Source organism: Aulonocara stuartgranti, assembly GCF_965226115.1.
Source record: "Aulonocara stuartgranti genome assembly, chromosome: 22".
Taxonomy (NCBI): domain Eukaryota; kingdom Metazoa; phylum Chordata; class Actinopteri; order Cichliformes; family Cichlidae; genus Aulonocara; species Aulonocara stuartgranti.
The window spans coordinates 27,760,555-27,775,694 of record NC_138957.1 but is presented as its reverse complement, the minus strand read 5'-3'; the positions used below and the strand labels follow the sequence as shown (position 1 = coordinate 27,775,694).

At 39.5% G+C, this 15,140-nt stretch overlaps 1 protein-coding gene across 1 annotated transcript; it reads right to left on the bottom strand.

Moving 5' to 3' along the window:
* Window positions 1-1,435: 1,435 nt before the first annotated feature.
* zc3h12ab (zinc finger CCCH-type containing 12Ab) lies at window positions 1,436-13,548 on the bottom strand. Its single transcript, XM_082521293.1, has 6 exons — window positions 13,291-13,548; window positions 11,981-12,527; window positions 6,406-6,545; window positions 4,373-4,607; window positions 4,179-4,279; window positions 1,436-3,712 (listed from the first exon to the last, which is right to left on the bottom strand). Exons 2-6 carry the CDS (start codon window positions 12,490-12,492, stop codon window positions 2,766-2,768), a joined length of 1,935 nt encoding a protein of 644 aa, XP_082377419.1. The 5' UTR covers window positions 12,493-12,527; window positions 13,291-13,548; the 3' UTR covers window positions 1,436-2,765.
* Window positions 13,549-15,140: the final 1,592 nt, after the last annotated feature.

Sequence of the window (15,140 nt, the reverse complement as noted above, 5' to 3'; positions counted from 1 at the left end):
AAGACATCGTGTGACTGCAGTTGTGGACCCTCATCACCACAAATACAGCTCAGAATATGAACTTGAGTGCCATCCGATTCTTAATCCATAGGGTTGAATATGATGTTGGTCCACAATTTGCAGCTATACATGTTTAAACTCTTCTGGGATGTCTTTCCAAGGTTCAGAAGTGTGTTTATGGGAATTTTTGACCGTTCTTCCAGAGGTGCATTTGTGAGGTGAGACACTGAAGTTAGATGAGAAGACCTGGCTCGCAGTTTCCTCTCTAATTAACCCCAAAGTTGTTTTATCAGGTTGAGGTCAGGACTCCATCAAGCTCCTCAAACATCTTTTTTGACTTGCTTTGTGCACTGGTGGACATATTGGAACAGGAAGGCATCATCCCCAAATGAATGAAATGAATGAAGTAAATTGGCCAAAACCAGGTGTTCAAAGCCTGGAGGAACTTACCGGAGAATTTTCAAAGCTATAAATGATGCCAAGGGGTGTGAGAGATGAAAGAAAGAGCCTAACTTTTGTAAATGAGAGTAAATGATTTCCTCTACATTTGCACAAAGAATATAAAAGCATGTTTTTTTCACTTTATAACAGGTTACAGAGTGTACAATGATGGGAACAGTGAAGGGGTCTAAAGACTTTCTAAATGCACTGTGGTTCTAGATGTTTGTGTTTCTATAGTGAGATTCTACTTGTAAAATTTAAGGTGTTCCAAAACTCGACAGGGTGTGTTTAAGGGTATTTACCTGTGCTGACAAGCCTCTCACACGCAGTTGATTTACATCACTTTTAAGAACCTTAAATTGGCTTGCATTCACCTCCTGGTGACCTCATCTAATTAAAACCAAACTGAACTAAACCACTTCTTTAAAGAAGCAAGAACTATCATTATCTAAATGATCATGAACACAGATTTTTAGACATATATACCTCTGATGGGCAACTTGAGAGTAAAAATAGGAAAAATCTGCATTTTTATCCTGGTTTTTCTTCCCAATTTGGTAAAAAGTAGCAGCGCCAACGAACTGCTCACTCAGAAGCGCCAACTTCTTCAATGGACAGCCAGTTTCGATTGCAATGCAGTTGCACATGTTGGTTGGTGGGAGCCAACCTGTCTCCCAACAGTTACAGTTCAACTCAGGGACCTAACTCAGCTGATTGTCATCTGATTGTACCCATGTCATTTTGCAAGTAAATTACTGTTTTGCAGCAGCTAGAGGTGAAATAATTTATGTTTTAGATCTTTGTAGTTCTGGTTGGACTCCAAACGTTAGTACTTAATGGATTAATGGAATTTCTGCAGAGCTACTGTATTTGTGAAGTTTGCCACTTTATCACAGTTATTCACCATATTATTACAAACACATTGGGTAAGTGAGTGGTGTATATATATCAAGTCTTTAAAATGCATGTAAATAAAGCACAATGTAAACAGCTCGACTGCTAATTGTTTATTTTTATTTCAACAACTTTCATTGTATCAGCATAAAAAGAACAGAATATATGTAGTAAAATAAAGTGGAATAAATATAACCGTTTTACTGTTTTACTCGAGGTGTGTTTTAAATTCCAGTTAGCTTGATATCACAAAAAACACATTAAATAATCTAAACTGAGAACATTAACCATCATAAAACTTGCAGCAATCCAAGTACAGACTTGAATCAGTTCATCTGGATGCAGCTCAGCTTCTTCCACTGAAAACGCTTCATCCAGGCAAACAGAATCCAATTTCTGGGACTATAAAACTGTCATAATCGGCTATATGGCAGGTTAGGCAGGGCCCAGGTGCAGCACATGGTGACAGACAGAATTAACTATAAAGCAGCTTTATTCCCGTACTTGGACGCTCAAAGGAAATACAAAAAATAAAACTCTAACCACAAAAACAAAACCACACTGCAGACACGGACATGACCAACTAAGGAGACAGAAGGGGGGCAACAAACACTGGGACAATAGATAAAGAACCTTGAAAACAAGGATGACTTAACAGCCTGGAGCAGAAAAACTCTAGGATAACTAAAAACTGAACGCTAACCGATGCATACTTTATACATGATGTAAATATAATTATGAAACTAGGAATCACATGCAATATTCCACACATAATAAAAACTATTAAGTCCAGAAACAGAGAAACTCTGGCTCAAAGACCATGTCAAAAACAACTCTGACAATTGAGATCAACTACCATTTGCAGGGAGTGTATGTGAGAATGCAGCCATAATATTTTATCCTGACACGTTGATTGACAACACTGCACAGTGATGTCTTAGAAACAATAGATGCATAGTGCCAATATGACACAAAAAGGTATTTCAGTACGCAGCTCAGCACAGCACAGCCGGTTCTTAAATACTGTTGAGACACACACAAGGCGACCTTCGCAGTCATTTCCGAGCTTGTTGGTCATTCTCAGACGTCAGGTTCTTCCAAAAAGACATCAATATCGAGAACGTGTTCCTCATCCACACAACACACTGGTGACTGAATCTGACTATATAAGTGTATCTATGAAAGGTAGACCTCAAGAGTGTCAGTTAATCCAATTAAGTAGCATTAAAAGCCACATGTTTGCTAAAATTTCTAAATAAAGATACAATTTGTATCAACTGCATCCTGCCTCTAACGTGAGACTGCAGCGAGGCAACTCCAAAGAATTCAAATAGTTTTTAATCAAGGTGGATACCACAATACAAAACACACAAACTCATGTTAACCTTCAGTCTTTCCACTGAAAGACGAGTTCTCGGACTGGATTCGTCTCATCTCAGCTGACTCTGCAACTTGAGGATTTCGACCACGAGCATCTGTGGATCCATCATCTGAGGGAACATGTCCATGGCTGTATCCACCAGCTGGGCGCTGAAGATAGCGAGGAGCTTTTTCCGTATAACCTCTCTCTCCTCCCTGCTGGGACCTGGTTGCTTCATTGGAGGAGGCTCCCAGTGCGAGGGATCTCCCGGGAGGCTGCGGACCACCGCCGGTTGACCGCAGAATGGATCGGACCATTGTGGCCTCTGGAAGCTGTGGGTTTGGCTGCGCTGGAAATTTGTCAGTTGGCTGTATGGATTCATGCTAAGTGGGTAAGCGCAATAGTTCGGATAGTGGGGCAGACTGTAGGGCATCATATCAGCGCTGTGGCTGCTCACTGGCCCGATGTTGTGAGTTGGGAAAGCCGGCGCACTCCCACAAGAGGCAGTGCCATGTGAGCAGCAGCTGCACGGGGAACTTTTTGGAGGGCAGTACTGCTGGCTGCTGCTGTACGGTAGCCCAAACTGGTGATCACTCAGACTCCGAGGAGCTTCCACCGGCTGGCTGTCTATGGAGCCTAAACCAGAGTCCAGCTGCTCCTGAGAGCGGCTGTGCTGCACCGAGTTGTGATCAGACGACGCGTGTTTGCTGGACTTCTCCTTCTTTGATGAGGCCTTCTTGCTGGAGCAGTGACTTGCCTTCACCTGAGCTACCTTTTCATTTTTATGAGCTTTTTTTAAGGAGCTGCTCTCGTTTCCCAGAGTCAGTTTCTTCGCCATATCCTCCACCAACAGGAGGCTGAGTCCAGGCACAGGACTGGAGCAAGCTGAAGATTGTTTCTGAGAAGGAGTAGGCTGCTTAGCACTCTCTCGAAGCTCGTCTGCAAGAGCACGATTGGACTGTTTGGCTCGCTCGGGATGGTGGAATTTACATTTGATTCCATAAGTACATTTCTTCCCTGGAAAATGAATAAACAGCAGGCTTTATAACTCCACCAAAGCAGTATTTCTTTTTTCATGCAGAGAAATGTCTCGGCTAGGCAACAGTCGAATAACAGCCCTATATGTATAGTAGTCTGCACATAATCTTGTTAAAGTAAGGAATTTTTCTAAAATACTGCTTAAAATAGTTTTTTCTTTATCAATTTTACACAAAGTGCAACAAAATACACTAAATCTGATCAACATTGGGCATTCTTTGAAATTAAAACTGCACCACTATACTTGGCAGGTAGGTTGTCTCAAGCACTGTGAAGTTTAACTTGTCTTAGTGTCGCCTCCTTAATACTGGATTCTGAAATCTGAAATCTGTGAGGGCTGAAACCATCAAGATCTCTCTTTTTAACCCTGACTGTGTATTTTGGATCCATGTTTGCTGTACTGTGACCCCTGATGGCGCTACATGTCTTAAAAAAGCTCTCTCACCATAAGGACACGGCTGTTTTTTCTGAGTCTTTGGAACCCTCCGCAGGAAGTTCTCCAGGGTTGGTCCATGTCGACCGAGGGGATCATCGGGGGGCATAAACCTGCATCGGGGTGAAATGCAAACACCATCACTCATTGGTTAATTCAGGTTACTAGCTGGTAGGGATCTTGTGTATCAGGAACGCAAAACTCACTTGTTATTAACAAAGGAGTACATGAGCAGCCTCTCTTCGATGAAGCGCTTCCACTCCGGCTTCTCTCCCTGAAGGTCACGGTACATGTCGTTGGACACGATGATGCCGTCAGACTCGAAGGCGTGCTTGACAATGTAGCAGTCGTCATTACAGACCACCCGTTTGCCTGCATAGCGCCGCGACGGTGTGAACACCAGAATCCTTTTCCTCTCCAGCTCACGCAGAATTTGCTGATCTGGATGCCAAACATTAAGTCAGAGAAATGATGAGCCACTACAATAAAGCCAGTGACTGATTATTCAAGACTTTGAATATGAGGAGAAAGATTCTGAATTTTTTCTGTGGATTTAACAGGGAGCCATTGAAGGGAAGCCAATATGGGATAAACATGATCTCACTTCCCAGTCCTTGTCAGTATACTCGCTGAATCAACTGAAGGCTTTCCAAGGAGCTTTGAGGACAACCTGATAATAATGACTTACAATAGTCAAGCCTAGAATAAGTGAACAAACTAGTTTTCAGCATATTTCTAATTTTACAAACATCCTGTCTTAACCTCCTAGGACCACATTTTGGGTACTCAATTTTGCTCTACATGGGCCTGATATCCACTTACGAGGACATTATAAGGTAAAAAAAAAAACCTGGTAATTCTTTGTTTTTACATTGATCGAGCCCCAATATGCCCAAATATCAAAGAGAAATTAAAAATGCATGTCGTGGAAGAGTTTGGGTCTTAGGAGGTTAAAGAAGTGCAAGACAGCAATAATACATATTTTTAATGTGCTCACAAGGACATAGTCAAAATGACCATCAAAGTAAATATCTGGTTAGACACTATTTTTCTAAAATCTTCAGGGCCGAGTACAATAACTCAGTTTTAGAATCAGGAAATTAAAAGTCATCCAGCTTTATGTCTATAAGACATTCCTATAGTTCAGCTAACTGCTGTGTGTCATTTGGCTTCATGGATAGATTAAGCTGGGTATCATCTGCATAGTGATGACACTGTATGCTATGCCTTGCCTTCCAAGGGAAGCATGTATAATGTGAATAGAATTCATCCCAGGACAGAGCCCTGTGGAACTCCATAATTAGAAAAATTGCAGAAGGAGCACAGTTTAACCCTAAAGGAGTGGCTAGAGGAACAAAACAAAGAGCTTAATCTTTGTGGAGCCGAGAGGAGCCGCAAATTAAGCTCAGGGTCATCACTAAATGCCCATTCAGATCTTTATTTAACTCATTCAGCTATAATAAAGCAAGTCCCGACTGCATATTAGTTTGTGTTTTTTCCCAGGAGGCAGGTTTAAACATCTTGAATAATAACTGCAGACTTGAAATTACACCCTAACACAAAACCGTTTATCTGCATGAGCTATCTATTTAACTACATTATCAGCAGTCACTTCCAAATATAGGTCACCACAGGCTAACTGAAATGATGATTATCATTTGGTATCACAAAAGCAAGACAAAAAAAATTAGAAAAAATTTTTTTTTGCAGCACATGCTGCAGATAAGCTTTATGCATGGGGGAAAAACTGTCTGTGGAGTTTCCCCTTTTGAGTTTTACAGTAAACTGAGAATCAGCAGCTGATTCTGTCAAACAATGTCCTGCCAGTTACATGCCTGGGTTTTAAGTTCACTACTTACAAATAATTTCTCAAATTATTTATTGTTCTGCTTTTTTATATTACCATTTAGTTTCAAATCTACTAGTAATCTACTCGATTACATTGAGAGTTCTTGCTTTAACTGCCATTAAAAGCTTCATAGCAGGCAATTCGGGAAAAAAAATGTAAATGTCTTTTTAAAATCCCCATCAAAAGCTTAAAACACGTGCTGGGACATTCTGGGAAATTTTTGCTTAAAAAACATCAAAGGCGTCAACTTTCTCTCAGCTTAATATATATTTTCACTAGTTCTGTCATGGAAATTGTACCACAACTTTCAGGTTTCTGTGCAGGTTTCACAGTCGGGCAAAGAAGGAAGTAGAGAAACAAAACAAAGCACGTGAATTCCCAGTGTTGTACCTGTGATGGGAACATCCGGCCTGGGCTGCTCCTTCCTCCATGAGGGAACAAACACAGTGATTTCAGTGTGGCCTCTGTCCAGGAAGAAGTTCACAGCCAACTGGATTCCCAGACAAGAGAAAACTTCCTTGTTGCCATGGCTAAATGAAAACCAGGAAAAATGAATAAGAAACCAGAACACATGCCCACACACTAACAGCTGGAGGGAAACGTTCCTGACCCACTTTAGAACAAGAGTTATGGTGTTTATAATGGCACTCTTTGATGTTCACTCGGCATCATAGCTCTTATCAGTGCACCTTATTTACATTGATGTTAAAGATTACAATAGAACAAAGCTCTTTGTCTCCAACAGGTTGACCATAATTTAGGCACAAGTGCGTGGACTATTCTTACTAGCCACTTTACAACTGCTCCCTAACGCAAATATCTAATGAATGGAAGTAACTCAATACTTTTAAGCACATGCACATGATCAAGATGACTTGCTATAGTTAAAAATAAGTCTTTAAAATGAAGAAGGTGGTTTAAGTGACCTGGTTGGCCACGTTTCAGTATCAGCTGTTGATCTACTGAAACCAATCATCTCTAGAGTTTACAGAGAACGGTCCAAAAAGAGAAACTATCCAGAAAGTAGCCGCCCTCCTCACTTGGACTCACCAAAATCGGTCAATAAAAGACTAGAAACACAAAGCCTGATTTGATGAGTCTCAGTGTCAGAATTTGACATGAACAGCATGAAAGCATAGAATTGTCCTTCCATTAATCGACAGTTGAGGCTGGTGATGGTGGTGTAATGATGTGGGGAATATTTCCGCTTAGTACCAATTTAGCATCATTTAAGCACGTTCATCTCTTTGTGAACACGATGTTCCCATCTTTTGAAAACACTCCATGTCACAAACCTCAAATCATTTAAAACTCAATCCAGTCGAGCACCTTTGGGATGTGGTGGAACAGGAGATGGACGTCATGGATGTGCAGTAACAATGTGATGCTATCATGTCAATACGACCCAAAAGGTTTGCTTAAAAAAAGTGGTCAGTGACACACTGACATCTGATCCATAACTAGTTCCACAGTGCAAAAAAAGCTGTCACTGGAACAGTACCATGAAAGAAAAATCGATGCTTATATATCCCTTTCATAATCTAGATGTGGTTCCACTTTATTTGATTTGTGGTAGTACCAATAAAGGAAACAATGACCATGGAAAGAACTACCTTAAGAAATTCACGAATGATAGACGGATTGATTCTGCCCACTATGATTTTCCTTCAAAACTACCCCATCATCTGTTATATCACAATTATTTTTCCTCTATTCTGCAGAAATGTGAACTGGCTTGGAAAAAGCATGAGGCAGAATTGGCTCCGTGCCAGCATTGGCACCGAGTTGGCGGTAACGAGGTAAACGACTGAATTACTAGTGTTAGTGTTTATGCGAGGGATTTCCCCGAGAATGATTTGTATCTGTTATGACTTGCCCTACTTGACTATGACTTCTAAGACTGCTGTGAAGAAACTGTACTAACCACTGAGTACTGCTTCAGCTGTTGGACAGATTGCCTCACATTTGTCTCTAGAAAACTATGCAAAGAAGCCCAAATCATCACCCCTCCTGTGCCTATCAGCACAAAGTGTTGATAGGCAATGTCTTGTTTTGGCCAAGTTTGATTTTTATTTGCTTGTTTTTTTAGAGAAGGAATAGTCTTTGCTTTGGCAACCCTTCTTCTAATTGTACTGTGATGAACGTAATGACAGTTTCATGACAGTTACATGACAGTTACATGACAGTTACCGATGCCTGTACAAGACATTCGTTAATGTGGCACCATTTACAATTACCATGCTAATTGATGCCTGTAGAAAGTAGCAGTTTCTATCAGGTGAATTTTTGGGGACGTCCACTCTTGGGTAGATTGTGGTATTGTGTTGACACAACTGAATGTTTCAGGCAAGCAAACTGCAAAAACTTTTATAGAGGTGATCTGTAGTAAGGGTGTACTCAGTTTTTCACAGGACGGCACAGAGTCATATGAAAAACTTTTTCTTTTGACTTAGTTTGTTTCTAGCTGGCTCTTATCATCCACTTTCTCATTATCTAAGGTTAAAGGTAAGTTGTTATCCAGCAGTTTTATAAAATTTTCACTTATTTAAATATTTACAATACTCAAAGAAAAGCTTAAAAAACTGTAAAGCTAAAAGCGAGACCTTATTTGAAAGGTAAAAATTTGCCTTTTAAAAAAACACAACCCCGCCCTAACCCAAGACAGGTTTTTAGTGGCTTGATGGATGTTCACAGCTATTAAAAAAAAACATCTGGCAATCGTGTGGCTTAAACAAAGTTGGTTGTTTTGCTTCGCAACACTTCTATCATCAACTTGCCAGAATAGCTGTTTCTAACCTTTTTGTTTAGGTGTCATAGTCTATGTGACACAGTCTAAGTGTCACAGTCTATGTGACACTTACATCGTCACATAGACTATGACGATGTAAGTGATTTAAGTCCTTGGGGAATTTCTGAATGACATTGAAGAAATGCTGTTGGACCTGCTCCAGAGACATTCGTCTTAAAAAAGAGAGCGTTATTATAAGTACGATCTGATTTGCATACTCAAGAAGCTGCATGCCTGAACCTGTATGCCAGGCTGGGAAAGGCAAATGACAGATGGGGTGTATACTGTGCTAAAACAGATGTATACCCTAATTCTCTCACCCTTTCTGACGCTTCGGTGTATAATAAAAAAAATGCTTAGCACAACTAAACTTCCCAAATCACAGTCAGTAATTAGAGATCAGTACCTGCATGCTTTTAGGTAATTTACTTGGGAAAAGGCAGCAGTCTTGGAAGCTGCAGTTTACAGAACTGGTTTATTGTGTTCTGAGTAAAAAGAAAAAAAAAATTCCTCAGTTGATGTACAACGCAAGTACAAAACACACAGTGAGTGTGTAGTATAATCTCTGATGGGCCTAATCACTGAAATTGTATTTAAATCTTCAACCTAAAATAGTATATACATAATTTATGATATAAAATATTTAATATTATGATTAGCAACTTATATTGGAATGACTGTTGGAATAGTTGAAATAAAATGAAATAATTTTAGAAATGTATCTGATAAAGTTCAAGACTTTTAACGATACGAAACGACGAAGAATATTGGTTTTGAATCAAATGTCTAACAGTATTACAGTTTCCCTGTATGCTGGATTTGGTGCTAATGTTGACACAGTAAACACTATGGGGCAGTATTATCATTATTTACAAAGAACGCTATGAGAAAAGTCTGTGAGAAAAATAACGTACAACTCACTCACTCTATGACTTCAGTGAAACTGTTGACCTCATGGGCTTAACAGCTCGTTTTAAATCTAATAAAATGCAGCACACAGTTCATAAAACCATTAGCATATTAGCATGCTAATGTCAGCATTTAGTTCAAATTGGAACTCACATATTTGCTAATCAGAAATTTTGTGGTATTGGTAGAAACCAGTTTTTGTAGATATTTCTGAGAACATGTTGGAATGTTGGGTTTGTTCCTGGCAGGGAAAACTGACAAATCTCTCTGCCAGTGTCCACCAAGTTGGAAAACAACTTGGAAAATCTGCAAGAAAATTTGTTACTCAGGCTACTGCAGTCCCAAGAACTGACTAATCAGTCACAGAAACATGACACGAGAAAGGAAAGCTTGGCTCGTAATAAAAAAGAGAGAGATTTGAGCATTGCTCTAAATCAGGGGTGTCAAATTAAGGCCCAGGGGCCAGAATTTCACAAAACCTTTTACGTTTTCCAATCACTGCACAACTTTCAGAAAATGTGAAAGAGGACATAAATTTTACACTTTTTACAATTGTATTTTCATATTATGTACGTTTCACACATTTCATTTTCCCCACCGATAAAGACCCACCACATAGATCTTGTTTTTTCACTATCTACTGTAAAAAAAATAAAAAAAAATAAAAAAAAATTTACGGTGGGTTCACAGCAAAAACATCAAAACAAAACAAAAAAGAAAAAAATATTCATCATTCACTGGTCTGACGCACTTAAGATTAAAGTGGGCTGTATTTGGCCCACAATGTAAAATGAGTTTAACAGCCATGTTAACAAATGCTTTTTACACCAGCTTGTTAACATTTGACTTTATAATCTTGTATCAGGTTTTAACAATTATTTGCCATCCTCATAGAGGCATCTATTAGTTATAACAATGATTTATTACCCTTACAGTTGAGAAAATAACAATTCATTTATAAATAATCTTTGTAAATATGTTCTGTGTCCTGTGTCCATTTTATTTGTATATGTGTTTTTCTTGCTGCTGTTACAACCAAATTTCCCCTTGTGGGACAATTAAATGATTATTCTATTCTATTCTATTCTAAAATCCACGCCGTTTCCACATTTTGATTAAAAAACCAAACCAGAAAAAAAGAGATAAAGAGATATGACACCACCTGAAGAGCATAATTTAACTTATTTGTGTTTAAAAAGCTGCTTTTGTTCTGGGTTTAAACGTGCTGAAAGGTAAATGAAGCATCTAACGCTGCTGGACCCCTGCGCACAGGCTGTCACCAGACAACCTCCCACTCAGTCAACTCCTACTCCTAACTGAAACTGTGAATGAAACTGCAGATGGAAGCTGACTGTCACAATGACCTGCTTTTAGCTGATTGTCATACAATTAGAAGGAATTGGATCTCTTAAAAAAACTGAATTAAATCAGTGGGGGAGTTGTGGTGTAGTTAAATGTCAAGGACTTTATGCCTGGTAACCTCAAAGCCGCACTAAGATTGAAAATAGCTTGTGTAGCTGCTGTGAGAATCACGATAAAACCAAAAATTAACCAATCTACTTTCTTTGACTGAAAACATAAGTTATCTATCCTATTTACAGCAGAAAAAAGGGTTTTGTTAGGGCAGAAATGTATTATTATATTCATTAGAAATAAATCTACAGACTATTTTCTAAGATAATTAACGGATTTCTCTGTAAAATGACAGAAAATTTAGTAAATGCCTGTTATATCTAATTTTCCTCAGTTCAACCCCCAAAATACAGCTTAGGATCATAAACAGAGGCACTAAGTATTCTCAAGTATGAAGATGAAATAGCTCATTTAGCATAAACAGTTATTTGCATATTAAACTTTGATTAACTGATTAATCGTTGTGGTTCTACATTATTCAAAACAGACAAGAGCAGCTCATTCATCTGCTTTTTGAGTGAAAACCAACTGAAAGTATTATTGCCTTATCATATAATCACTGCAGCTCTGATAGATAGAAACTCCATAATGCAGAAATAGAAATTCTCTGACATTTAACCTGTGAATTTTGGACAATACTGCATAAAAAACATTATTTACAAGTCATGAGACACAATAATGATTCTGTTTTCAATTTTGGATCAATCAGATGATCGGTGGAGAACGCAGGAGCTTTAAACAGTGGATTTGGGAGATTTCTGTTAGAAAATGGACTTGGCTGGCATATTCATGAGCTTTAACCGATATCATAATCAATCACTCAGTATCAGTCTAGCTACTGATTAGTTTGCTCACCTCATGGCCACATTGCTGCCGTCTATAACGACGGGTCTCAAAGTCTTTCCTTCCTCGCCAGTCTCCTCTTTGCTCTGAGGAGAAGTACCAGCTACAGGCAGCAGCAGTGTAGGGCCCGATGGCTGGGTTTCTCCTCTGGACACCAGCACCGACATTGTGGTCACCGGCCCCTGATTGGCCTCCTGAACAGGCCCGATCCGAACCAGCTCCCCCAGCACTTTATCCGTGTCCATGTTGGGGCCGAACTTCTGCTGAACAGCCTGTACCTGAGCCGTGGAGTAGCCCAGCTTGTGGAAGAAGTCCAACTTGGACTCCAAGAGCTGCGGGTCCGTGTTCGGGTCAAGTTCACCTGGGTACATGGTCTCACAGAAAGGACGGCAAGAGTCGTGAAGTGGGAGCAGTGAAGGAGAGACCCATGCAGATGTGTGGCAGTGTGTGTGGCGGTGTGGCTCTGAAATGAGGGTTTTACTCCACGTCTGCACAGCTGGGCAGAGTAAAACATCAGTATTCATCTCTTCTCAGTGGGTGAAGCCCACTCATGTCACACCTATTTGGAAAACAGATTAGTCAGCTCATTGATCAACAGAAACCGGAGCCCTGTAAATACACACAATCAGCAAAATGTGTGAACCAGTTAAACATTAGCATTATTATTATTTGGGCATCAGTAATAAATTCAGTACAATATCAGTGTCATAACTGAGTATCGATGAAAGCAGAGCTTAGAAGTTGCTGTAAGAAAGTTCAGTATAGCTAAATTTAATGTGTAACTATTTACTACAGTTATGGATTAAAAGCATAATATATTATAACATAATATCATATAATATAATGATTTAAACAACAGTAAACATTTCCTTTATTGTAGGCAATTAACAGTTAACAAACTGTTTAGCTTCTTCTCTTATTCCTGTAAATATTTTGTGCTAATGAGGTGAATTTCGGTTGTGATCGTTTTTTAAACTATTAACACTTTAACCTTACATTTCCCTTTATCTCAGACTGACTTTATTTGTATTCGAACTACTTTTTGTGTTCTTATTAAAGATGTTCTTACACTAATCCTGTGTTTTGTTACTGTTGTTTTTGAATGACTTCGTCATATTATGACACTAAATTTACAGCTGGGTGAATCTCAAAAAAAAGTTACTTTACAATTTGAGGTAAAACAAAGAAAAGCAGCACTTCTACCACACGTTTGGCATTCCTGTTGGAAATGTCTATCTGCCGGTGCGGAAAAGATGAGAACACAGAGGTTTAGTTTAGTTTTCCGTTTTCACTTTTTCACAAGTTCACAGAAAGAAACTTACCGGTGTATTAAAATGTGCCAAATGCGTCTTTTATCCCTCTCGGGTTTGCCGTGAAGACACAACAGGGTTGTCGGCAGCTGTCGCGGCTGATGCGAAGCTTTCTCTGTTTGAGTAGTGAGTCGATACAAGGAAGTTCGGGTTTTTCTTTTCTTGACACAGCAAACAGCCAGCAGACGACCAGCGTGCCGGAGTCACATGCTGGGAATCCAGCGAGTTACAACCTGACGAAATGTGACTCCATCCGTGTTCGTCTGATTAATTAAGCAAGAGCAAACCAGGAAATACAGGTAATAAGCACACTAACCTGCCAGGCCAGTGTGCAAGAAATATAGTATTAAAACATATTACCCACTCGGATATTAGTCGTTACGTAGTAGGTAAGTCAATAAATAGTTATAATACAATACGCTGAGTTTTCCTAATAGGCTATATTACATGTAGCCCCAGTTTATTTGTGCTTAGGCAGTTCCCAAAAGATCCACTAGAGGGCCTCAGGGACACACCTGTGTGCCAGTCGCCATGTGACAAAAATAAGTTTGTGGGCATATTTGTCGATTTAATTGTAGATTAATAAGTATCCCATATGAAAACCTAACAGGGCTTTTTGTGAACATACTGTATACACTCACTATCCACTTTATTAGGTACTGGCTAATACCAGGTTGGAGACCCTTTCACCTTCAGAATTGCCTTAATTCATATAGATTCAACAAGGTGCTGGAAATATTCGTCAGAGATTTTGGTCCATATTGACATAATAGTGTGACACAGTTGCTACAGATTTGTCAGCTGCACATGTGAAGCCCCCATCCACAACCACTGCGACCTCCAAAGGTCCAAAGGTGCTGTATTAAATTGGGGACTGTGTTTTATTTATTTATTTTTATGTATTCATATATTCATTTATTTATTTATTTTGAGTACAGTTGTTATATTAAAGACACCACTTTGAGATGATTGTGAAATGGGGTGTTATCCATCAGAATATGTGTCTGCTGTGGTCATAAAGTGATAGAAATGGGTGACAACCTTAGGTAGGCTGTAACGCGAAGACAAGGACACAACATCACAACAGAAATTGAGACTCATTAGAACAGGCAATGTTTTTCCAGTCTTCTATTGTCCAATTTTGGTAAGCCCATGCAAATTGCAACGTCATGGATATTTTACCTTTCTCACACCATTCTCTTTAAACCCATGAGTGATGGCTGAGTGGGAAAATCCCAGCAGATCAGCAGATTCAGAATTACTCAGACCAGCCTGTAACGCACCAATGTTCAAAGTCACTTAAATCACATTTTGTCCCCATTATTGTCTGCATGTCTGAATATGACTCATTACTTAGTTATGTTAGCAAAACAGTTTGACCTCAAAAGTGGCCAGTGATTATATGTTGTTAATGGTTATCTCCAAAAGTTGATTCTGTTCATCTGGACGTAGCGATTTGTGGGAGAAACGTTTCGTCACTCATCCAAGTGACTTCTTCAGTCTCAGCTGACTGCAGGTTTCCCCAAATCTTATAAACAGTACATTTGCATAATGACTGAAACCAGCCCACTGAAGGAACAATGGGCTGGGAGGTCAGTTCCTTAATCTTAATTATGCAAATTCTCATGACCATTGATCAACAACCACTGACCAAAACCCACTGATCAAAGACCACTGATCAATGGCCATACGTACCATTCACAGAGAGTTGGGGAATGGCTGCAATCACAGCATCGTAAGATGGCGAAAGATGTGCCCTTAGGCCCTCTCCTCTATTCAGAGATGGTCTTTCCCTTTTCACGTAAATGGCCTCCTTGACTCCAGCGTTCCTCCCTGTCCAGGATGTGCACATCCTCATCATT

What these genes read in the sequence shown, in the direction of transcription:
- zc3h12ab (XM_082521293.1), bottom strand. Translation starts at nt 12,492, where the DNA reads ATGAATACTGATGTTTTACTCTGCCCAGCTGTGCAGACGTGGAGTAAA. An exon ending in GGCAGCAATGTGGCCATGAG is followed by an intron (nt 6,546 to 11,980) that starts GTGAGCAAACTA and finishes GTTTTCATTTAG; the next exon opens with CCATGGCAACAAGGAAGTTT. An exon ending in AAAACAGCCGTGTCCTTATG is followed by an intron (nt 3,713 to 4,178) that starts GTGAGAGAGCTT and finishes TTCATTTTCCAG; the next exon opens with GGAAGAAATGTACTTATGGA.